The sequence below is a fragment of the Triturus cristatus genome, chromosome 8 (assembly GCF_964204655.1).
Source record: "Triturus cristatus chromosome 8, aTriCri1.1, whole genome shotgun sequence".
NCBI classification, from domain to species: Eukaryota; Metazoa; Chordata; class Amphibia; order Caudata; family Salamandridae; genus Triturus; species Triturus cristatus.
Genome location: NC_140591.1, coordinates 1,118,632,734 through 1,118,658,526, shown reverse-complemented (window position 1 = coordinate 1,118,658,526; position 25,793 = coordinate 1,118,632,734). Strand labels below are relative to the sequence as shown.

At 47.6% G+C, this 25,793-nt stretch overlaps 1 protein-coding gene across 11 annotated transcripts in view; it reads right to left on the bottom strand.

Annotated features, from left to right (window-relative positions):
• TFDP1 (transcription factor Dp-1) overlaps nucleotides 1-25,793 on the bottom strand; it is a 392,616-nt gene that overhangs the window by 150,517 nt on the left and 216,306 nt on the right. For all 11 annotated transcript variants that reach the window (XM_085622724.1, XM_085622729.1, XM_085622731.1 and 8 more), the window contains one exon: nucleotides 16,524-16,592. In XM_085622724.1, coding sequence (XP_085478850.1) covers nucleotides 16,524-16,592 — 69 coding nt within the window. The remainder of the gene's footprint in view (nucleotides 1-16,523; nucleotides 16,593-25,793) is intronic.

The following is a 25,793-nucleotide window of genomic DNA, read 5'->3' as shown; positions in this document are numbered from 1 at the left end:
CACAGCTCCTCCTGTAGACGGGTCACATCACTCCTCGCAAAAGCCCTCCTCGCACCGGCCAAAGTAGACAGCACCCACGGCTGGTTCCCACAGCTGCCCTGCCATGACATCAGCAGGCACCCCGGAGGACGAGCCAGAATCATCTCTTTCCATACTGCTGTCCTTCCTCCGAACAGCTCAGATCTGCCCTTGCTGTTTGCAGACAGCTTCTGAGATGCAGGGTCTCTCCTCGCAAACCTTTCTGTGAACATTTCACAGACCCTGCTTAGAGCTTCCAGGACTGCACGCTCCTCGTAGAGCCCTCCTCCATCACTTACCTCTTTCGTCAATTCGCCGTGGTGGTAGCTCAGCCTCCGCCGGGATGTCCCCTGTTTGCCAGTAAAGGGCCTGCCCAACACGGGATGGTTAAGCCAACTCACAGATGTCAATACATTTCGCAAGCTCATTATCAACTCGGGCTTACGTCACAGGTTAAACCTCTTCCCCGAATTAATAAGTCCAAGGCAATTTTTCCATATCCGCATCAGAGAAGTTGACACATAGGCACTTCCAAGCTAGGCGCGCTCGCTTTTTCCAAGAGCCAAAAGCTGACACGGAAAGAAGTTTGACTCGCTTGTGTTTTTCCCCCGACATGCTAACATGTAAATAGTGCTTACAGAGTAATTGAAGGAGGCTGTGTCCCTCCGCAAGTAAACGATCAAATCCCAGTGGGCGGGGCCAAAAAGGAACAGGGTGGCAACCCTCAGTGTAATGATTGCCTCCAGTGCAATCATTACACTGTGTTTTGCATCAGCCATGACGCAAAACAACGCGCACCAATGAAAATTGGAGGCGGAGCCGGGAGACGACTTCTGGAATCGTATCGATTCCAAGAAGCCTCGTAAGACTAGAGCAGCGCATGCGCTGCTTAAATCAGGCCGAGACCTAAAAAAGGGGGCCGTTTCCATAACCAGGATTAGCAGTGTTTCAACAAGTGTGTGAACTATTTATTAAAACCTTGAAGAGAGTAACTTTTGGTGCCAACACATTGACAAACATGTAGAGAATAGATCTTTTTGTAAATGTGTTGATAGTGTAGTTGTCATGTATGGAAATGAAAATATCCCTGCAGAACCATACTACTGGAGGGAGCACATTTAGCACCAAGAATTCAATCTTAAAATTACAGTTCTTAAATTACAAATTTACAAATGCATGACGAGATAAACAGACTGGCTGCTTCCTATTTGTCCACAGTGAAGAATGTGGAATCAAATTCTGATGTACACTGAGGAACCGCATTCCATTGCTGGTTAAGGCAGCAAGTTCCCACCTCTGACAGGACATCAGGCAAGACAGTAGGAGGGCCAGGAAAAACGTGGTGCAGGACCAAACAGCAGCCTGAAACAATTACCTTAAAATATCACAGGGTCACTGGAGATTGTTTTGCCATATTGGAAATTAAGATTTCCTTTTATTAACAGAAGCCATGTTCTTACACTCCTTGTCCAGAGCAGTGAAAGATGGAGTAGGCTTCCATTTCTGAGTTACCACGGACCACAGAAAACTGACACTTGATACATAGATTGCAACAACGAGCTGCCACGACACCCAGCCACAACCGACTGGCTGTGACCCAAATCAACCAGGCATTGAAAGGGTGACATCCAGGATCAGAATAAATGAGAGAAGGAGATGAAGTTAGGGCCTCTAACTATCTGCGAATAGTTTAGCTTTTAATTTATGGCAATGCCTCCAAACAGCCACCAAATACAATGACGGATTGGCAAGGCTTTCACTCTGCTTGGGCATACTATCTAAAACCTGAGGAATGCAACTGTTAACCCAGAGAAACCTCAAGAGACTGTATAGAGAAGGATAATCCGGAGGGGAGATGGAGTAGAGCCCAGAGCTGTGGTTAAAGTGCTGGTGGGTTGACACTGTATGGGCTCACAACTGCACCACTTGTAGATAGACAATTTGTTTCTACACTGGTACTAAATCTAGAGCAATACACAGAAAAGCTTACCAATGACTACTTATGTAATATATCAGGGCCAGTTAGTAATACTTGCATCAGAGCAAAGAATACAGAGACCTTGTTTGAGGACTTTGAGCACTGTGACTTGAATACACAGACACTTTATCATCCTTATGATGTCTGGCCTTCAGACCGTTTACATAAACTATCAGCACCAGTACCTCCTTCAGGAGGCAATCAATGAACACCAAGGATAACAGAGCACAGCTCAAAATTCTGATGACGATTAGAAATAGGTTTGTCCCAGAGCACTATTATTTCAGTAGGCTTAAATTAACCAAGGAAGGATATGATTTATCTGGATCTTTATGAACATCAGGTTGCTGCCACTTTAGCTCAGTGCCATCTTGTGGACTTTAGATAAGATTATGCGGTCACCATTTTTTGCAATTTGAACATCCTGATCAAGTAGAGTCACATGATATAAGGAATATGCTACTTACCAGTATGCATCTGTTCTTGGCATGTAGAGCTGCAGATCTACACACTTGTGCATAGATCGCCATCTGGTGTTGGGCCCGGATGTTTGCAGTTTGTTTTTCCTCTTGGAAAGTCTTTGGAAGTCACGAGGTCGGTGACTCCTCCTCTGGATCGTATTGCGCATGGGCTTCGGCTCCATCCTCAGATTGCTTTTCGCCAGCAGGGAAAGATGGAGCGTAGTAGTAACAGTGAAGATGCCCATGTGTGTGCTATCTAAATAAGATAAACTGGAACAGATACAGGTAGCCGGGGAGGCGGGTGGGCGTGTGTAGATCTGCAGCTCTACATGCCAAGAACAGATGCATACTGGTAAGTAGCATATTCCGTTCGAGGCATATGAGCTGCAGATTACACACTTGTGCATAGATTATATAGCAGTACCCACCGTTACCGGCGACCACCCGTATCTGTTGCAGTGGTTTGAAATAATGTTTTGAGTACAGCCTGGCCCACACTAGCTTGTTGCTTAGTTTGCACATCTACACAATAGTGTTTGGTGAAAGTGTGCGGTGTTGACCATGTAGCTGCTTTACAGATATCATCTAATGGGATGTTCCCTAAGAATGCCATGGAAGCCCCTATTTTTTGTGTAGAAAGGGCTTTCGGGGGAATGGATAGCGTTCGCTTTGCTTTATAGTAGCAGATTTGAATGCATTTTACAATCCACCTAGCTATCCCAGATTTTGAGATGGGGTTGCCTTTGTGTGGTGGAGAGAAAGAAACAAACAGTTATTTGGTCTTACGGAAAGGTTGTTTTCTCTGAATGTAGTAGAGTAAGGCTCGTTTCACATCCACTGTGTGAAGAGCCCTTTCTGCAACGGTTTGTGGTTGCGAGAAAAATACTGGTAGTTCTACTGTTTGGTTTAGGTGAAAGGGAGAAATGACTTTAGGGAGGAATTTTGGGTTGGTACGGAGAACAACCTTGTTATGGTGCATTTGGAGAAAGGGTTCTTGAATGGTAAGTGCTTGTATCTCACTGACCCTTCTAAGGGAAGTGATGGCTACAAGAAAAGCGGTTTTCCATTTTAGGAACTGTAGTTCGCCTTTATGGAGAGGTTCGATGGGAGGCCCCATTAGCCTTGTGAGAACGATATTTAAGTTCCACACAGGTGAGGGTGGCACTCTGGGGGGAATTATTCTTTTAAGGCCTTCCATGAAGGCTTTAATGGCAGGCACTCTGAAGAGTGAGAGATGTTGCCTGTTTTGTAGGTAAGCTGCAATTGCTGCGAGGTGTAGTCTAATGGACGTATAGGCTAGATTGCACCTTTGTAGGTGGAGTAAGTAGCCTATTATGTGTTGAATGGACACGTCCAGTGGATTGATGGTGTTGTTATGGTAATAAACAACAAAACGTTTCCACTTGGCGGCGTAGCACGCTCTAGTGGTAGGTCTTCTAGCTTCTCTGATGACGTTCATACAGTCAGGGGGAAGATTTAGGTACCCAAATTCTAAGATTTCAGGAGCCAGATCGCAAGGTTGAGCTGCGCTGGGTCCGGGTGTTTGATCTCCCCATGGTTCTGGGTAAAGAGGTGTGGAGAGAGGTGTAGTTTTTGGTGCGGCACTACAGATAGTTCCAGCAGTGTGGTATACCACGGTTGTCTCCACGTTGGAGCTACTAGGATTAGTGTGAGGGAGTGTTGTTGTAGTTTGCGCACCACTAGTGGAATGAGTGGGAGAGGCGGAAAAGCGTACGCAAATTTGCCTGACCAGTTCATCCATATCGCATTTCCTTTGGACAATGGGTGTGGGTATCTGGCGGCGAAGCTTGGGCATTTGGCATTTGCGTGGGTGGCGAAGAGGTCTATCTGTGGATGCCCCCACATTTGAAAGTATGGGTGAAGAACTTGTGGGTGAAGCTCCAACTCGTGGATCTGTTGTGTCTGCCTGCTGAGCAGATCTGCCACTGTGTTTTGGACTCCTGGGACATGCTGAGCTAGGAGAAAGATTTTCTGGGGTATCGCCCATCTCCATATGCTCTGTGCTAGGTGAGAGCTGTGGAGAGTGTGTGCCGCCTTGTTTTTGGATATAATACATGGCTGTCATGTTGTCTGTCCGGATCAGGACTGCCTTGCTTGAAATTTGAGTTTGAAAAGATTTTAGGGCTAAGAAGATTGCTAGTAACTTCAGATGGTTGATATGGAGTAACTTTTTTGTTGAGGTGTCCACTTGCCCTGTGTGGTGAGATGTAGTAGATGAGCTCCCCACCCGGAGAGCGATGCGTCCGTTGTCAGTACTATTTGAGGAACCGGGTCCAGGAACGGTCGACCTTTGGAAAGGTTTGTGGTGTTCCACCACTGCAGAGAGCGATGGGTGCGACCGTCTACCAACACCATATCTGTTAATTGACCCTGGGCCTGGTTCCATTGGCGCGCTAAGCACTCTTGGAGAGGACGCATCTGGAGTCTTGCGTGAGGCACTATGAAAATGCAAGAGGCCATCATCCCTATTAGTTGCATAAACACTCGAGCTGGAAGGGAGTGTTGTAGTGCGAATTTTGCGCGTAGAGCTTGAATGCTTGAAATCCTGGCAGGATTGGGGTAGGCTAGTGCTCTTGAGGTGTCTATGGTGGCACCGAGGTATTGTTTTATGTGGGATGGTTGGAGATGGGACTTCTGGTGGGTTACTGTGAAGCCCAGCTGGTGGAGTAATTGAATGGTGGTAGATGTGTGTTGAACACACTGATTGTATGACCCGGCTTTTATCAGCCAGTCGTCTAAGTATGGGAAGACGTGGATGTGTTGTCTTCGTAAATGTGCTGCTACCACTGCTAGGCACTTGAATACCCTTGGCGCTGTTGTAACTCCGAACGGGAGCACCTTGAATTGGAAGTGTTGTCCGTCCACTACAAATCTGAGGTACTTGCGGTGAGCTTTGTGCACCGGAATGTGAAAATACGCGTCTTTTAGATCCAAGGTGGTCAAAAAGTCATTTTGGGAGAGGAGCGGAAGTACCTGCTGAAGCGTTACCATATGAAAATGGTCAGTGTGTATGTACGTGTTTAGGGGCCAGTGATCTAGGATGGGCCGCAGAGTCTCGTCCCTTTTTGGTATGAGAAAATATAGGGAGTAGACTCCCATGTCTTGTTGGTTGGTAGGAACGGGTTCTATTGCCTGTTTTTGTAGGAGGGAGATTACCTCCTGCTTTAGGAGTATTAAATGTTCTTGTGACATTGGGCGCTGCCTGGGTGGAATTTTTGGGGGGGTAGATATTAGTTCTAGGCAGTAGCCTGATTGAATTATTTGTGTCACCCATTTGTCCGAGGTGATGGTAGCCCAGACGGGAAGGAAATGTTGGGAGTCTGCCCCCGACCGGAGTGGAATGGTCTGGGGGAGTGGGGGGGAAGTCATTGGGTAGGCGTTGTGGCAGAGCGGGCGTTGTTTGTTTTGCCTCTGCCTTTAATATTGTTACCCCTATAGCCGCCTCTTTGATAACCCCTCGTGAAGGTGGACTGAGTGGGGGATTTGTACGAAGTGGACGCGGTGTCTGAGGAGTAGCCTCTAGATGTACTTCGAAAGGAAGAGTGGCAAAAGGAGCGTCTAGGAAGGTGTGAGACTGTAAGGCTCCCATGGACTTAGCCATATCCGTATCCTTCTTCATATTTTTTAGGGCCTCATCCACCTTTGGGCCAAATAGATGTTCCTGGTCAAAGGGATGGTTAAGGATGGAGGCTTGTACCTCCGGTTTAAACCCGGATATTCTCAGCCAAGCATGGCGACGGAGGACGACGCTGGTATTGATGGCCCTGGAAGCTGTGTCTGCTGCATCTAAGGCACAGCGTATAGAGGTGTTCGCGATAGTCTTACCCTCTTATATTAGTTCGTTGGCCCTAGCTTTATATTTTTCAGAGAGGTGGTGCATTATGCTCTCTAACTCGTCATAATGTGCCCTGTCATATCTGGCCAATAGCGCTTGAGTATTGGCGATACGCCACATATTGGCTGCTTGTGACGCAGTGTGCTTCCCTGATGCATCCAGTAGCTTTGACTCTTTGTCAGGTGGTGGTGCTTCGCCCGACGCCTGGGAATTTGCCCTTTTACGTGCAGTGGATACCACTAGAGAATCTAGTGGCGCTGGCCCTCTGATGTAGGAGGTATCTGTGGGGGCAGCTTTGTATTTTTTCCTCGATGCGCGGGTTAATGACCCTGGCCCTAACTGGGTCCTTAAAAACCTCTAGCGCATGCTTTACCACTCCTTTAAGCATAAGTAATATGGAGGTAGACCTATGTGTGGTGTCGAATATGTCGAGGAGGAAATCTTCCTCCACGGGGTCGGTATGTAAGTCTACCCCGTGATAGTGTGCCGCCCTTTGCAGTAGGTGGTGGAACCCCAATGAGTCTTCTGGTGGAGATGGCCTGGAGGGGTAAGGGTCATCTTGTGGGACGTTGGGGAGATCAGGGATATTGTAGTCGTCCCATGGGTCTGGGGATCCTGTAGGAGTGGGGTCCCCTGTGGGTAGGTCCTGGGGGACATCCCCTATGTCATCATATGGGTCCCCGTGATCATCATCTTGTGGAGAAGGGGTGGGAGAACGATGAGGTTGGGGTGGAGAAGGCGGAGGGGGGTGGAGGTGGAGGAGGTGGGGAAGGTATTATGAACGGGGAGGTAGCAGAGTCCTTCCTCTTTGGAGGCGGAGGTGGAGCAGGCTTCTCCAAATGTCTCTTTTTGGAAGAAAGTGTCAAATGTCAAGTATTTGGATCCTTGGTGAGTGTTTTCTGCAAGGGATCCGGTGTAAATAAGTCCGGTGAGGCTGGTCTGTCCATCGGCGCCGAAGGAATCTGAGCCGTTGGCTTTTTAGGCTTTTCCATGCCGATTCGTTGTTTGGAAACTGGTTTGTGAACCTCTGGACGCTTGGTCGGCGCCGAGATGGGTTTCGGCCTCGAAGTGTCGGTGCCGGTGGCCATGTGTGCTTTGGTCAGCACCAAAGGTGGTGTCGGTGCCGAAGAGCTGGGTTTCGACCCCGAGTGCTTCAGTGCGGAGCTCGGTGTCGATATGGGGTTCGGCTTCTTTTTCGCCGCCGAAGCGTGTTTATCGGCACCGGGAGTAGGCTGGCTCGAGCCAGAGTCTTCGGAAGGCTTGCTTGGCTTCTTCACCGGGCCCGAAGGTGGGGTGTTGGAAGCAGTGTCCTTGGTCTTGCCTAGGCCCGGAGGCGAAGGCGTGACCGGAGCCTTTTTCGGTGCCGGGAGGGGTGGGGGGGTGGGGGGGGGGGGGGGGAAATCAGTACTCGCGACCCTCTGCGCCGGGGTGATGTCCTCCACATCTGAGTCGTCTGCCTCGGAAGCGCTAACGAGGCCCTCTTCGGTGTACTGCTCTGGAGCGTCGATGCCTTCTCCGAAGATGTCGTCCGGAATCGTCGTCGAGGAGTGCGCCATAGTTCTTCTGGCTCTTCGGTCCCGAATAGTCTTTTTGGACCGGAAGGACTTACACGCCGGACAGTCTCGAGCCTCGTGTTCAGGGGAGAGGCAGAGATTGCCACGCTACTGTTCCCTTGCTAACCGGACGCGTTCTGGAGTTTCCAACGTGTCACTTTCAGCGCTCTAGCCTCTTTCGTGACGGTCGCTGATGGGTGATTGAGCGATTAAATAGACTTTCATGTACCCATGTTTTACGGGTAAACAACACAGTGACGTGTATTTAATCTCTGGGTGACATTACATTATTTATCACTCGAGTTGCTCGTGATGTTGCTTGGCCACAGTTGCAGACTGTGTCTTCTGTTAACTAACTAATACTCCAATACACTATGTGGTTCAACGCAACGCAGGTTTTCAATACCTTTGCTAGGTTTTTCTTTTTACCTTCCTGTTGTTTATCTGCTTTCTATATCCTAGGACACTAAAATTTAGTGCTCTCCCACCCTGGCCTCGAATTCGTCACAGCCTATGAGGGTGAGTTTCGTTACACTACTCCTGGTAATTTGACGCAGCCTATCCTGGGCTGGTCAGTGTATTGATTTATATATTTTACTGCTGCTAGCTCGAAGTAAGTCCTGCACACGTTTGCTCACAATCGACGCATGTCACGGTTTCATTGACATCACCAATTGTCTACAGCTACCCCGATATCTCGGATTGTTTTTTATTGTAATGCTTATACTTGTAATTTACTTTTTTTCTTTCGCAGGTTGTGTTAATTTACTCGTGGTACCACACATTTTTAGGGTGCTGTATGTGTGGCCACCAGTGATACCTCTTAGAGGTTGTGACCACCACCAAAAAAGTGTAGGTAGCCGTATCATTTTTTGGTCCTGAAGAATTGCCATTTAATACATTACAAGGCAAGAAACATGTTGACCCTCTGACCATTTTAGCACATTGACTCACACACCTAAAGGTGAGATATGTGCGTATTATTTTGCTTTTAATCAGGATGGTGACCATGCTTTATTAAAATTGTTTGAAGTGGATCACCTATCCCTGTTTTAGTTCACTTACTTCACACTTCACATGCACCTACACCAACTATTAAAAGTAACGCCCCCCCCCCCCACACACCTCACTCATCGGCATTGGAAATAAAGATCTCCGATAGGAAGGCCCCATTTGGGTGCCTGATCGGGCATTGCACCGCCGGCCCAATAAGGAGCAAGACCCGGTGATGAAGCAAGACACCCGCTTGTTGGGTGTGTGAGGGTCTTCTTTTCCAGAAGGAGTGACCTTCACTCCTGCTTATCTCATTACTCTCACAGTGTCACCTTGGTATCTTCTAGTGATTCTAACACACCCTGCGTCATTTTTAGGAACTGCATACTTCTTTGTTTTCACTGGTTGATGGGCATGTATGCTGGACCTGTATGAATAATAAGATAGATTATTATTTATAAGCCCTCTTTCCCTCTATTTGTTTGAGAGTCCTTTCCATTAGCCAGGACCGAAGCTTGGAGAGGCCCGAAGGCCGCTGTCGACGAGTGGAATTGAAGGTCCGTGCCGATGAGAAGGCGCGTCGAGTGGGGGAGATCGCGATGGAAACAATACCGCGGTTTAAGGTGAGGATTGCGCGTCGACCGTCGAACTGGGAGTTGTTCGGAACCGGAGCGCGAAGATCACATCCGAGCCCGATGGCGGAAAAAAAATCTGAGGATGGAGCCGAAGCCCATGCGCAATACTATCCAAACGAGGAGTCACCGACCTCGTAAATTCCAAAGACTTTCCAAGAGGAAAAACAAACTGCAAACATCCGGGCCCAACACCAGATGGCGATCTATGCACAAGTGTGTAATCTGCAGCTCATATGCTTCGAACAGACACTTTCTTTTTCTCAACAAATGAGCCAAGGACCTCCGCTTTTCTTGCCTTTCGAAGGTTGGAGAAGCCTTGTTGAGAGACGTGTCCAAGATAGCCCCTAGGAACCGTGCTCTCTTGGACGGACAGAGCAACGACTTCTCCCTGTTGAGAGTCAGACCCAGATTGCTGAACAGAGTCGTACATGTCCAGACTGTCTCCTCCGCTATTCGCCGGGACAGAGCCTTCAACAACCAATCGTCCAGGTAGGGGAAGATTTGAAAATGCCGTTTCCTGAGGAAAGCTGCTACCGGCGCCAGCACCTTGGTAAAGATCCTCGGGGCAGACCGAAGTCCAAAGAGTAAACCTTGAATTGGAAGTGGCTCTTGGCTACTGTGAATCATAGAAACCTCCTGTGGGCTGGATGAATGGGGATGTGAAAATACGCATCCTCGAGATCGAGAGTGGCCATGAAATCTCCCGGGTTGAGGAGACGCAAGATATCCTGGAGAGAGACCATCTGAAAGGATTGACTGATGAGATAATTGTTGAGCTCCCTGAGATCTAAAATGGGGCGCCATTTCTCCGGCGTCTTCTTGACCAGGAAAAACCTGGAGTAGAAACCGTCCCCCCTCTGAGACAGGGGAACCGGCTCCACCGCTCCCTTGAGGAGCATCTAATGACCTTCTAGCCTTAAGAGACGCAGATGTTTTGAAGGCATAGCGACAGGGGGCTTGGAAGGTGGTGTGTGAAGAAACTCCAGCGTATGACCATCTCGAATGATGTTGAGCACCCAACGGTCTGATGTTATCCGGGCCCAGTTGTGGCGGTATTGAGACACCCTGCCTCCTACAGGTGTCAACAGGGAGGTGGGTACAGTAGGCAGAGCCAGAACGCCGCTATTGTCTCTTGGAGGTGTAACGCCCCTGGCGATTCTGTTTTCCTCTAGTGTTTGAGCGAGAGAAAGAAGAGGTCTGGCCTTGCCGTTGTTGGTACTGTGGGCGATACGACTGAGATGTCGAACCATAAGAAGAGTACCGTTGCTGTTGGTACGAGCCTCTGTAGGATGTGGTACTCTTCCCTCTGGCCACACGGAAAGAAACCTTACGATATTGAAGATTGCCTAGAGACCTCACTGTCTCCGTATCTTTTTTAATGTCCAGGAGGGCATCGTCGACATGTTTCCCAAACAACGCCTCACCATCAAACGGGAGGTCCAGGATCTTGTTCTGAACCTCCGGTCGGAACCAAGTTGCCCAGAGCCAGCCCTGCAGATGAAGAAGAGCTGCACCTGCCAGTGCACGGAAAGCTGTTGTGGCGATATCCATGGCGCAGTCGATCACCTCCGCCAAAGTAGCCTCCCCCTCCTGTAGAATCTTCTTAGCCTCCGTCTTGGCCTCCGGTGGGAGCTGGTCCAAATAAGGCGAAAGGTCGCACCACATTTGGCGATCCTACCTGCCGAGGATCGCCAATGCATTAGTAGCCCGTACTAAAAGACTCGCCATAGAGGAAAAACGTTTCCCCGCATTATCAAGGCACCTGCCTTTATCAGGAGGGGTGGTTAGTGGTGCAGAAGGATTATGGGACTTTCGTTGCGCCGCCTGGGAAATTATCGAATCCGGCTTCGGCTGACCAATCAAGGACGCTGGACTATCCTCAGGCGTCTTGTATTTCTTTTCGAAGCGCGGCAAAACCGGAATAACCGTAGCTGGGTTCTTCAGCGCCTTCAAACCCCCGTCCCATACATGGCCAACAATGGGAATGGAACGAACCCCTTTCCTGTAGGGGTCCTTGAAATCATACAGGAAGCATTCCATTTGAACTGACGGCATAGGAAGCTGGAATCTACTGGAGGCTCTTTCCATCAGCTTGTGAAAACCCCCAATATCTGCCAGGGAAGAATCCACCGGATCAGGAGTAGGTGAAGCAGGATCCAGGATTACATACTCTGGCGTCGTCATAGTCTACGTCGTCATAGCTCTCGTGGACGACACAGTCGTCACCGTCGTCGACACTCTCGTCGTCGCCAGTATCATCGTCGACGATGACGTCGATGTCTGAATATAAGGTACCGTCGACGAGCCCGTCGACGGTGAAACTTTCTTCACTGGAGGTTTGGAAGCCTTCGTCGACGGAGTCTTCAGCGACGTCGTCTACGATCTAAAGTCTTTTTCTGACTTCTCAGAAGATAAAGAGGGCTTCTTAAACGCCTTAGTGGATTCTACCACTGCTGGGGCTGCAGATAGTCCTTCCCTCTCCTTTGCACCGTGGTGAGGAGATTCACTCGGACTCCGGCTCTCAGACTCACGGGGGGTCTTTTTTGAGGCCTTAACGGGACGATCAGAGGATGGTGAAGGGGAAGCCCTACCCCTTTTCACTGACCTGCGAGATGAGGTGCCAGATGATGAGTCCTCACTGTCACTGGACAGAGCACCCTTCCTTGACTTCACCTTCTGGAGCCACGTGAGAAGGCGACCCTCACGGTCCCGGAGGGTCTTCGTAGAGAAGGTGCGGCAGATCTTGCATTCCGCAGCCTTATGATCCGGGTACAGGCAATAAATGCAGTCCTTATGCCGGTCCTCCACGTACAACCTCTTTTTGCCACAGGTGGAACAAGGCTTGAAAAGGACTTTCTTCTCCTTGTCAGACATTCCTGAATGGAACACCAACAATTTTTAAGTAAATATTTTGGAAAAAAGCAGTCAGAGTTGAAGTGAGCAGAGCTCAAAGGAGACTCCCTAAGCACAACGTGCGGTAGAAAATCTGAGGCTCTGAAGTTCTCTCAGGAAGGTTCTGTGGGGTGAGGCTAATCTGATTGGTTGTTGCTTTATTTTGGTCTCTTTTACAAAAAGAGGTAGATAAGCTACAAAAGGGAATGAGGCCTAGGCCTTCTTTCTTTCTCTTTTGTACCTACTGCTATATTATTTTGGGTACCGAGACTCCGATTCCGACGACGGGGAATGATACAAACTATGGGAATCTATGAAAGTTCCAATACTGGAGTAGTGAGGAAATATCAGAAGCAACAAACAGTCCCTATGTCCGGTGCTGGGGATCTCTCTATGGCTCCTTTGGCCAAAAAAAGCCTTCACTTCTTGGAGCAAGAAGGAGGGATGCTCCTCTAAAAAGATACTCTGATTTAGTCAGGAGGTATGGTGGGTCCAAAAGGAATGGCCGGGTTTAGCCTGGTTGAAAGATATGCAGGACTTACCAGTCAGATGTTTCCCTTGCCACCCATGGGGAAAACGCTGCATCCTGCCTTCCACTGTTGCCACGGAGGACAAACTAAAGCGGCTTGGAGGCTGTTGCTGTAGGGGAGTGGGAAGTGCATTGCCCCTGATGGCCTGGGTGTTCTCTGCTTGATCCTCATTCCAGACAGGAGTTCCTGTCACAGAGGTGAAGGGGCCTTGCTGTTGTTGATGTGCCAATTCTCTGGAGAAGCCACATAAGGGGCAAAACTGTTGAGGGTACTGTCTTGCAGGAGTGGTAAAGCATAAGGAATGCACCTTGGCTTGGCTTTCTTTAAAGCTTGCCATTACTGAATATGCCTTATTGCCAAAGCCCATCAAACAGCATGTCCATTAAAGAGGCTTTCATGTAATGAGAAGCCCATGGGTTACATCCAAGCATGCCCCCGAAGCACCATTCTGGTGCCAACTGTTCTGTCCAAGCAGTCGGTAGAGCCACTCTAGATCGAATGACAACTTGCAGCATCTTGGCCATCCTGTAAGTTTTGAACTAGGTTGGCCCCCAAATTCCTAAGGGACTGCAGGCAAGATTTTTCCAACATTGTTCCATAAAACATGGGGATATCGCTCAAGCAGACATTGACTGACCAGAGGGCTAAACGGTTCACTGACCACATCGATGTAAAAAAATAAATACCGACTAAAAAAAAAACAACGACTTCTATACTTAAACAAGTTCAAAAATATCGACTAAAAAAGATCGATGTAAAAAATATAGATGTATAAAATAGACTTTTATATCAATATAAAATATATATTAAATATAATTCTAACAAAATAAAATGTAATATCCATATTAATAAAATGTAACAAATACACTTAAAAAATAACAATGTATCCATATATTTACTTTAAAACAATTAAACTATTTTTAATTTGTTAAAATATAAACAACAACAATTTAAAATATAAAATAATCTATAATAAATTAAACCATTAAAAAATATTTAAACTTAAATTTCACAATACAATCAGTGCAACAGTAGGGAAAGTGTTGAATGGCAAAGGGGTAAAAATAACTATTCCCACTCAGTGAATGCAAAAGTAGGGTAAGTGTTGGGATAGCGGAGGAATTAAATTTACTATTCCCACTCCATAGAGTGCAACAGTAGGGAAAGTGTGGGATAGCAAAGGGGTAAAACATTTTATTCCCATTCCGGTGAGTGCAACAGTAGGGAAAGTGTTGGATAGTGGAGAGGTAAAAATTACTATTCCCACTACAGTGAGTGCAACATTAGAGAAAGTGTTGGATAGCAGAGAGACAAAAAATACTATTCACACTCAGTTAAAACAAAAATAAAAAATATTAAACATTTTAAAAAATATTAAAGATCAATATTTAAAAAAATCAAAAAATATGAAATATATAATAAGACATATAATACCAATTACATATAACAAAAACCTACAAATATATAAAATAAATGAATAATTATTTTAAACTCGAAAATATTTACAAACAAAAAAATTCATACATAAATGTATCAATTTTATTTCCTACTCTATAACCACACCAATAACAAAACAATTCAACATTTTTCATTACATTTACTTCCATAACTAATTAATAAAAAAATATTAATGAAAGAAACTTAACATTAATTGACTACACACTTAAACACTAATATCCACAACACACACCTAAATTAAACTATAAAATATTAAAACGCAATTAAAACTTATTTTTGAATTAAAAACGTACTATTAACTAATAAAGTTATTAAAATCTATTTAATACCCACCCTTTACCCCTTTAAAAGTAAAAACACAAAGAAATCAACATTACCCCAAAAAAATATCAAATAATTAAGATTTAACTAAAAATCACTCCAGTCCATCGAGGTGCCACCTTTCTGTTCGTAAGAGCGATGCAACTGATGAGAGGTGGTGTCGGGAGCTCCCAAAATGTACTCCGTCTCTGAGTGAAGGTGGATACTGCCCCCTTCAGCCCAAGCTATGCAGTGAACAAAGAGGCAGCAGCAAATGAATAGTCCAGTGGGTGTGTCTTATACCTCCACCCCTTTTGGGGGATACTATACTGTCAATACCCAGGTGAAAAAGTGTCCAGTTCTCAAAACCACAGGTAAGGGTACTAGGCCGGTCCCTGCTGCTGAGAAAGAAAGTTGTTCTTTCACTCGCCTCACTTAATAGAAAGATGAGGACCTCTGCCCCAAATCCAAAAGGTCCGAGGCGGAAATCTGGTTGAAACATCTTACCAGCACTAACATTAAGATGTCAAGGTTGCGTGGAGATAGCGAAGCACTTGAGAAGTGTGGAAATAAGACCGGAACCATGTCAACACCACTGTAGAAGGTACTCCTTTAATAAAGAACGGGATCCTTCTAATCCATGACTATTAGTCCATACCCTTCTAATTTGCTGTTAAAGCAAAAACCTAACCATTTCATATTCAAGTTGCCCCTTGAGTTGAGGAAGCGGACTTCTGCTGTTGGTATGGTGGGATTAGTGTGAAGCAGAATCTTTATGTATTACAGGAAGAAGAGTAAGGAAAAGAAAAACTGTTTCAGCTTGTTGTTTTTGCAACTGGCATTGCCCACAGGGAAAATAGGTAGCCCATTTGTAAATAATGCAAGGGAGAATCATCTAGGGGCTGCAAAGCTGCCTCAAAAACATGACGCCTTTGAGGAGTCCTGGCATTTAAGCAAACAGCAAGCTGCATTTTGGGACAAATCTCCATTTAAATATGTTCTGTATGGACTCCAATAGCCCAGCATAGGTAGTAGGGTAAATAGCCAGGATTGGCTGACAGCGGCACATGAGACATGAAGCTACTTGGCAGCTATGTATATCATTGATGCTACTAGTTGTTGCTTTAGAAGCCCATAAGGTAAAACGGAAGGTGAAGAACCTGGTAGTGTGAAAATAGAATCATCGTCTGCAAACAAATCATCCTGGTGCCTTCAGGAGCAGTAATTTTACGGCCTTTACAATGTTCATGCAACAAGGTACTGAGTTGCTTAATTTACATGAAGTGTCTGCCAACTGTCGAAGATATCCTTCAAGAAGTACTATGCTGCAAAAGGCAGGCACTTGAGTCACACTGGGAAGTGAGATACAACCACATGCAAATACGCAAGCAAATGATGCCATAAGATATCAGAGTCTACGCTAATGGTTGGATTGCAGAACATTCCACACAGTGAATAAGACTGATCTAATAACTGTGGGAATATGGCCCCAAATAACCCGCTATACTAATCACCCCCTAAATCTCCTATGACGGATGGAAATAAAACTTCAATGTTGCATATTCATTTGAAGCCTGCAGTAAAAGTAACCAGCACAAACTAGTTTAAGAAAAACAAAGATTTCTTTATGCTACAGTTTATTAAAATTAGTCATTAAAAATAAAACCCATTTGCAACATAAGATAAACGTGCATTGACAAGTTAATTTTACATCGGACTCAGGTGCAGTAAGCCATAAGTGTGAGTAAACAGAAAATACAAACACACTGCAGTTATCAAGAGATCAAATAAATTATGAAGCATGTTGTACTCAGGGATGCGTGTTTAAGACTACTTCTCAGATCATTACCTGTAGAATTAGTTCTTGTAATTGAGACTGTTTTTGCTTTATTCGTTCGAGTCGTCTTTGCCTCTCCACCTTAAAAATAAAAATACTTTTAATTTGATTTAGCATTATTTTTGGTTACATCAATATTCCACAATTCATTTTTTAATATAAACATTTTTTAAGGAAGCGCTACGTCTAGGTTTATGAAAAGGTGACAAAGCAGTAAAATATGTCCCTTTCAAGAAAAATCAAGAAACTAACATTTGCCCAACTAAGACATGCCTGCAACTGTGGTTTGGAGAAGATGGGTATATTCTTCAGATAGATAACCTTTGTAAATTTCTCTGCCATAAAGAGCATCTCAAAACAGAATTCTATTTTGAATATAGGTTTTAAAACACAAGTCCTGCAAGCATGTAAACTTCAACAGTTTACAATTGAGATATCGTAAAAGTTTAAATCCCACAAAATAGTATCTCATGTGTCTTATTCGGTTAGTTACCAGTACTGATCAAGTTTTAACAGTGACTTGGAAAAACAGGTCATACTTGACAACTATGAATAAGAAAGATTTATTTTACTGGGGAAGGATCAACTTAACTTTTATGAGGATGGTTAATGCTATACCTTAATGCTACTTTATTCCAATAAAAGAGAACCTAGACACAGACTGGCATAAGAAACAAAAAAAGTTATCAACCTTAAACCGTTCTCATCCCTGGACTTCTCCTATTACAAATTAATGTCCACCAATGTAAAAAGGGACGGAAGCTATCAACAGCAACAAAAAAGTGTGAATGCAGTAGGCCACATATTCTCCCCACAAATAGGGGCTGGGCAAATGGCCGAGCAACACAAGAGAAGTAGTTTTGGATCTTATAAAATGTGAATATATACTGAAAGAGCAGAATGTAGTAATTATTTGACACAAGGAGTAACCAGTCTTTCAGTACTGGCATTACAATACGATTTTCCAAAATCTAGAGTGCTGTATGCGACACGTGGTCATATAAACCTTTCTAGATATGTCCAAATAGAATGAGCAGAATGCTATAATAGCAATGTTACGTACACAGCACATCTGCCGATCGTATGATCTCTTAGTAGTGTTGTGTGTAGATTTAGATTCCGTATATAGGTTTCCCAATGTATGCCCTTATATAGGTACAATTTATATTGCCCTTATTTAGGCATAGAAAATCCAGCCCTTATTTAGGCATTGTCCATGCTAACCAAATACAGGCATAGTCTCCTACATCTGTCAATCCACGTCACAACGAGTTCTTGGAAAACCAGACTCTTAAGCCTTTAGGAATTTCCCTTGCTTGGATATTGATTTCTCCAAGAACTCATTTATTATGCATGAACATCTATTCCTTAGGGGTTCATTCATGACGTTCCGATGCCCGACTTTTACGTCAATACAGGCATTCCTAAACACATTCAAGGTATAAATATACCTGCACTTGCCCTGGCAAACCACGGTTCCGGTACGGTCCAGTTCGACTGCCTACTTGCGGTTCGCCACGGCAAGTTCGGAAGGAGATAATAGTTCCCGCCTGATGCACTGACCAGACGCGGTCATCCTCCTTGCAGAGAATCCAGCTCCAGTGTTTCTGACTCCCCTTGCGGGGTGTTCGATATCGAGTCCCAGAAAGAGATTCCAACCTCACACATTCTAAGGTATGGAGCAGACTAGAAGTTAGAGAAACGTTTGGCAACTCTTGGCAAAACAAACTATAGCTAGCTATACTTTAGAAAACAGCACCTACTTCTTACCTCATACTACACTTAGGTTAGGTACACTGGGGTAGAACTATTTAGAAGCATCAGATGAGTATTAACATTTTAGCCTGTGTTATTTATGTATGTATTTTATGAATATATGTCATAGCTACAAACCATGCTATTGGAGTATTATTTTATCTTACTGCTAACCCTGTACGTATTGTACTTCGCATCCTGTCTTCCGATTGTAGCAGTTCATATTTCTTGCATGAGAAATAAGACTGTTCAATAAACCCCTTTTTATTGAAATGCCCGTCTCTCTGTGCAACTCTGTAGAAACGAAGCATGCACGATTGACTGAGTGAAACTGTTATCTATTGTTGCCACGTTTTCGAGATTGTTCCGACTCTAAGGGAAACAAAGTTGTCATGTTTATGCGGTTGTCAGAAACGAATCCCTTCTTGTATATTCGAGAAGTTTCTAGTGACCTCTGAGTTAGCTGGCACACACAAGTAATTAAATGTAATGTACTCGATCGAGACATACTGACTTCAGTCCTATGTCAAAACTATAGTGTATAATATTCCAATGCGCAGAGCCTATCAGGGATATAGGAACTACACTACATGACGCCCAACGGTTTGGTAAGGCACTAATTTAAAGCTAGATACTGAAGTAACAAAGTCGTGCTTTTCTCAGAGACCCCTACTCGTAATACTCCATAAGACATCTGGCCCGCAGGTCGCTCGGCACGCTGCTGTATTGCTTTTGATAGACTTTGCTTAGCCTCAATTTTCCTTCTGCATTCCTTTTCTGTGCCCAGTTTTCCGTCTGCTCCCCTCGCCGTCCCTCACCAGATTTTTCCCGCCGCTGCGGCCCCGCCCCCCTGCTCTCCATTTCGCCACCCCGCTCCCGCCTACCAGCTGCTCCTACCTCCCACCTCCCCTCATATGGAGGCCGCGCAGCTATGAGAGGAGCGACCTCTGACCCTGCTCGCAGACAGGTCGCTCCCCACGCTGCTGTATTGCTTTTGCTAGACTTGCTAGACTTTGCTTAGCCTCAATTTTCCTTCTGCATTCCTTTTCTTTGCCCGGTTTTCCCTCTGCTCCCCCCGCCATCCCTCACCCGTTTTTCCTGCCGCTGCGTCCCTACCCCCTGCTCTCCCATTCGCCCCCCCTGCTCTCCCATTCGCCACTCCGCTCCAGCCTCCCAGCTGCTCCTCCCTCCCACCTCCCCTCATATGGAGGCCGCGCAGCGGGCACGCCGCCGGCATGCCGAAGACGCGCCTAAGGCAAGCCCATCTGCGCCGGTCCGCGCCTGGACCATGCCCAGTGCCAGACCCCCTGGCCCCCACGAACGCCACAACGCCAGCCTCCGCTACGATGCAAGCACCCTTTACGCACCCACGCACTCAATGCCGGCCGATCACACACCTGCTTCCTGGCCGCCCCGAAGCGCACCCAAGGACCATTCTCCTGCCGGAACGGCAGCTTCACCAGCATCCAGCCCGCCAACCCTACCGACCAGGAAAGAACCCAACTACCTCAGATGCATTCTTCTCAATGCCTGCTCCGCCCGCAAACACGCCGTTGAACTCTGGGGCCTACCCGACTACCACCCCAGACGTCGCCTTCCTGACGGAGACCTGGCTGAACCCCTCCTCGGCACCAGACATCGCCATAGCCGTCCTGGAAGGCTACAAGATCACCCGCAGGGACCGCAGCAACGGAGTAGAAGGAGAACTCGCCATCGTCCACAGGAACACTCTCAGAGTTTCAACCAACACCGACGACACCCTCAGCACAGCCGAACTCATGCACTTCCAGATCCACAACGATCCCAACACCACCCTCAGAGGAACCCTCATCTACAGAACCCCCCGGACCCCGACCTAAGTTCAGCAACGCCATCGCCGACTTTGTCAGCACACATGCCCTCGCCTCCACAGACTACATCCTACTCGGGGACCTGAACTTCCACCTCGAGAACAACAACGACACCAACTCCACCATCCTGATCAACAACCTTGCCAACCTCGGACAACTCGTCACAACACCCACCCACTTCGCCAGCCACACGCTCGACCCCATCTTCTCCGCAAGCCCCCACGTCTCCATAAACCACGCCACCGAACTCCACTGGACCGACCATCACTGCATCCACTTCACCTTCCGGAAACACACACCGCACCACCACACCCAACAGATGCCTCGCCGCTGCTGGAGCAAAGTCACTGAAGACCAGCTAACACCACCCTCGCCCAGAGCCCACCCGCCGACCCTGACACCACCGCCCACAACCTCAGACAGTGGATCGGCAACTGCGCCAACACCCTCGCCCCGTTCAAGAAACCCTCCAACAGCAACACCAGCAAGAAAGCCAGCTGGTTCACTGAAGACCTTCGGGCCTCCAAGCAAACCTGCGGGAAGCTAGAGAAGGACTGGATCAAGGAACGAACACCGGACAGCTACGCAGCCCACAAGAACGCCACCCGCAGACACCATCACCATCAGAGCTGCCAAAAGAGCCTCCTTCAAAGACCGCCTAGACAACGCCGCACACAACAGCAAAGAGCTCTTTAACATCGTGAAGAAACTCTCCAACCCCAGCTCCAACACCGACATCCCACCTTCGCAGAACCTGTGCGACTCACTGGCCACCTTCTTCCATCGCAAGATCGCAGACATCCACGACAGCTTCAACGCCACGATCGCCCCGACAACTACGGAGACCTTCACCCCCACGACCACCATCGGCCTGCTCTCCTGGACCAACATTAACGACGACGACACCATCAAGATCATGAACACTATCCACTCCGGATCTCGGTCAGACCCATGCCCTCACAACGTCTTCAACAAAGCCAGCACCACCATCGCACCCAATCTCCAGAAAGCCATCAACATTTCCTTCGAGACAGCTACCTTCCCGGATAGCTGGAAGCACGCTGAGATCAACGCCTTACTCAAGAAACCCAAGGCGGACCCCAAGGACCTCAAGAACTTTCGGCCCATCTCCCTGCTCCTGTTCCCGGCGAAGGACATCGAGAAGACAGTCAAACAACTGACCAGCTACCTCGAGGAGAACAGCATCCTGGACCCGTCCAAACCCGCTACCTCGAGGAGAACAGCATCCTGGACCCGTCCAAACCCGCTACCTCGAGGAGAACAGCCTCCTGGACCCGTCCAAGTCTGGGTTCCGCAGCAACCACAACACCAAAACTGCCCTCATCGCTGCCACCGATGACATCAGGACCCTGCTAGACAATGGAGAAACCGCGGTCCTCATCCTCCTGGACCCGTCAGCTGCCTTCGACGCGGTCTGCAACCGCACACTACGCACACGCCTCCACGACGCCGGTACCTAAGAGAAGGCCCTGAACTGGACCACCTCCTTCCTCTCCGGCCGAACACAGAGCGTCCGCCTCCCCCCTTCAGCTTCGAAGCCACCGAGATCATCTGCAGCGTATCCCAGGGCTCATCCCTCAGCCCAATGCTGTTTAACATCTACATGGCACCGCTCGCACACGTCATCCGACTGCACGACCTCAACATCATCTCTTACGCCGATGACACCCAGCTGTCCCTCTCCCTCACCAAGGACCCCCACACCGCCAAAACCAACCTCCACGAAGGAATGAAGGCTGTCGCTGAATGGATGAGGAACGGCCGACAAGCTGAACTCGGACAAGACGGAAGTCCTCATCCTCGGACCCACCCCCTCGGCCTGGGACGACTCCTAGTGGCCGACCACACTGTGAACAGCTCCAACACCCACCGACCACGCACGCAACCTAGGGGACATCTTTGACTCCACCCTCTCCATGACTAAGCAGGTCAACGCAGTCTCTTCCTCCTGCTTCAACACCCTCCGCATGCTCCGCAAGATCTACAAGTGGATGCCCACCGAAACAAGAAGAACGGTCACCCAGGCGCTCGTCAGCAGCAGGTTGGATTACGGAAACGCCCTCTATGCAGGAGCCTTGGCTAAACTCCTGAAACGGCTTCAACGCATCCAGAACGCCTCTGTGCGCCTGATCCTCGACATCCCTGGCCGCAGCCACATCACACCCCACCTAAGAGACCTGCACTGTCTCCCTGTCAACAAGAGGATCACCTTCAAGCTCCTCACCCACGAACACAAGGCACTCCGCAACACCGGACCAGTGTACCTCAACAGATGACTTAGCTTCTACACCCCCACCCGCCAGCTCCGCTCTGCCGACCTCGCCCTCGCCACAGTCCCCCGCATCCGAAGAGCGACCTCCGGCGGCAGATCGTTCTCCCACCTCGCCGCCAAGACCTGGAACACCCTCCCCATCCACCTACGGCAGACCCAAAACCTGCTGTCCTTCGGAAGAGACCTCAAGACCTGGCTTTTCAAGCAGTAGCAGCACCTCCTACCCCCAGCGCCTTGAGACCCTCACGGGTAAGTAGTGTGCTTTACAAATGCTATGATTGATTGATTGATTGAGTGGGTAGGGATAATATCTGCCATAGCGGAGTACAACAAAAATCCTATGTATTAGCGGTTTGGTTTGTTCAACGTTGAAGGATACAGTGTTCCAAATTTTGTGCACCTTATCTTTGTTCCCTTGAAACTTGCTCTGCAATTTTCATTAAACAAATGTCCGAAAACGAGGATAACACCACCGAAATTGGTGGAGCTGCACCAGACGATGTTGCAGCAGTTTGATTATATAGGTTTTAATGAAACCGATGAAAATGCGAAAATCATCGCTCCAAATTTAAGAAGAGCCATCACTCTAAAGCTTAGAAAACATGGCCTAACACCAAGAGGTGGTAGGGCTGTTTTTTTGTGATAGAGGCACATGAATCCCACCAGACAGAGGTATTCTATTCATGGATAGTATTCCCAGAATCAAATCCAGTAGCTAAAACGTTTCACTTCTAAAAGAAGATGAATCAACTGAGGAATATATTCCTTTCGAGGATATTGAAATTCCACTCACATACCAGGAGCATGATCTCTGGTTTAAAGGCGCCCTAAAACATTACAATCACATTACCAGGCTCGGTCCACTAGGTAGACCAGGAGCAACATGGCCGATATTAGCCGGCTACACACCTCATCCTGACATTGAAGCAATGTCTCCAGAAGCCCCTTCAGGTTCTGGCGAGCTACTGTAACTTCTGCTGCGCTGTCCAACAGTGTCTGAGCCCATTCCCTGTTCTTGAGTTGTGACGAAGAATTACTTAATCTGATATAAGATTTAATAGAATTACACAGTTAAACCACAACTGTCTGAAAGTCCTGAAGAGGCCTTTACTAAAAACAATCCTACCACTTCTAAAAAGAAGTGGGAAAATAAACATTCAAAAGAGAAAGATTCTCAATCCCGAGGTAGGTCTCCTCAAAAGGAGCCCTCTGAAAGGAGGTAGAACCTCAGGAATAGGGATAATTTGAGAAAACCTGACAGGTATCAAGATACTGATACACGTTCCTCTCTTACCTTTCAGATATCATCACAGACATCCGAAAGAAGAGGACGGTCAGAGAACAAAGAAGAACGTGTAAAGTCCAAAGACGATCAACACGTTCAGAAAAACAAACCAAAACCTCAATTCTCCAAAAAGTAGGTAGCAGGTCTGAAGATCAGACATGCCGAGGATTCTGAGAACAGACTTGAATGAGGACATTCAAGTTGAAACTGCAGATACCAGGGTTAGTTCTCTGCATAGGTTATATGAAATAACACTCCGGATGGAAGGAGACATACCAAGAAAAGTGAAAGCATTCTTTTGGGAGCGACTTTCAAAGGGTTATGATATACTTCTAGCAGAACAAGACTGGCCACAAGAATTTGTCAGGGAGCACCCACAGGGTGAAGACATCATTATGCCAGCCTTTTCCAACGATGTTCCAGTACACTTAAAATATACTTATGCCAGGAAATGGGCAGTGGCCCAGGCCCCAGCATTATATAAGAATCATGTAGGATGAGATGAAGACTTACCTCACCACAAAATCCAGTTAAAAAAAAAATAAACCAACTGCACAAAGGCAGTACCCAGTTAAGAAAGAAGCTAAAAAACAAGTCAGGGAGACGGGAGGAGCTTAGCGCGCATCCAAGATGGTCGCGTGAGCACAGGGATCCCCGGACCCTCGCCACTCCTCGCAATTTATCCTGATGATATCCTGATTTCTCGGACGGACTCTCGAGGGTGAACCTCGACTGAGTCCATAACTCTTTCCAGAATTTAAATCGGACTTGGGCGACCAGAATTACAGCACTTTGAACTTTTGAGGCCCACCTGGAGAACGTGCCGGGGACTTGGTGATTTGTGGATCCGGGACGTAGTTGAACAACAACGGCAGTGGGACCTCATCGGTGGCCGTACCCCCACTTTCGGTTTCGTTTCCGGATCCTGACATGGTCTGATTGAGAGACCGTTTCGCTCGGCCGGGGACCAATCCAGCCTCCATTTAGTGTCATCGCTGCCTCCTCATTATAGCCTCTTGGGTCAAGTCGAGACTTTCTCCGGACCGTACGAGCCAGCTTCTTGGCCTGTTGGTGCCCGACCTGCCGGCGGCCATTTTCACCAGGTCTTGCGGGCCCCTCCGGGGCGCATCTGCCAACAAGACGGGCAGGGGTGAACCCGAGAAGCGGAAGACCAAGACGTCTCTTCGTGGGGGACCGTTCCAGACAAACGTTATGGACCGTTACACTCAAGCCAAAGGATCCCCCGGGCTCTCCAGCAGTACCCCGGAGGACGCCAGAGAAGACCCTTCTGCTCCTGTTGACTTGTCCCTGCAGGACATTATGGGCGCCATCACCGGCATGAAGGAGACCATCGGCCAGCAGTATGAGGCTCTGGCTCGTAAAATTGACACGGTCGCCATTGATGTCACTCTAATCAGGGCCGACCTGTTTAAGACTAACGAGAAAGTGAAGTCATTGGATTTGAAGACTTCCAGCCTCACGGCCGATGAGTCGAACTCCAAACAGACCTTGGCAATCTGAAATCGGCCAACGACCTGATGTCCCATCGGCTGGAGGATTTTGAGAACAGGGCAAAACGCAACAACATTCGCGTCATAGGTGTTCCAGAGAATCCCGAGACTCGTTCGGTTGACCTCCTGGTCGAAGATCTAATCCTCACCCATCTTGCCCCTTCTGGACTGAGCAAGTTTTTCACTGTGGAGCGTGCACATCGTGTCCCGGGCGGTAAGCCCAAGCCTGTCGCTCCTCCGAGGCCCATCATCGCAAAACTTTTTCATTTCAGAGACCGTGACGTGATTTTGCAGGCTTCGAGAGTGCACGGCCCGGTGAAATTTGAAAACTCCTGTCAATTTTTTCCCGTACTTCACTCAACTTGTCCAGAGACAGAGGATGGGCTTTCAGGGGGTTAAGCGACGTCTCCGGGACCTGGGATTGAAGTACGCAATGCTTTTCCCTACCAGGCTTCGAGTGGAATACGAGGAATGGACCTTCTTTTTCGAGCGACCGGACAATGTGAGTGACTGGTTGGATTCCCTGCCTGGTCGGGGCGATCGAACGGAGCACCCTGGCGGTGCAGAGGGTGGTGAGCCTACACAGAA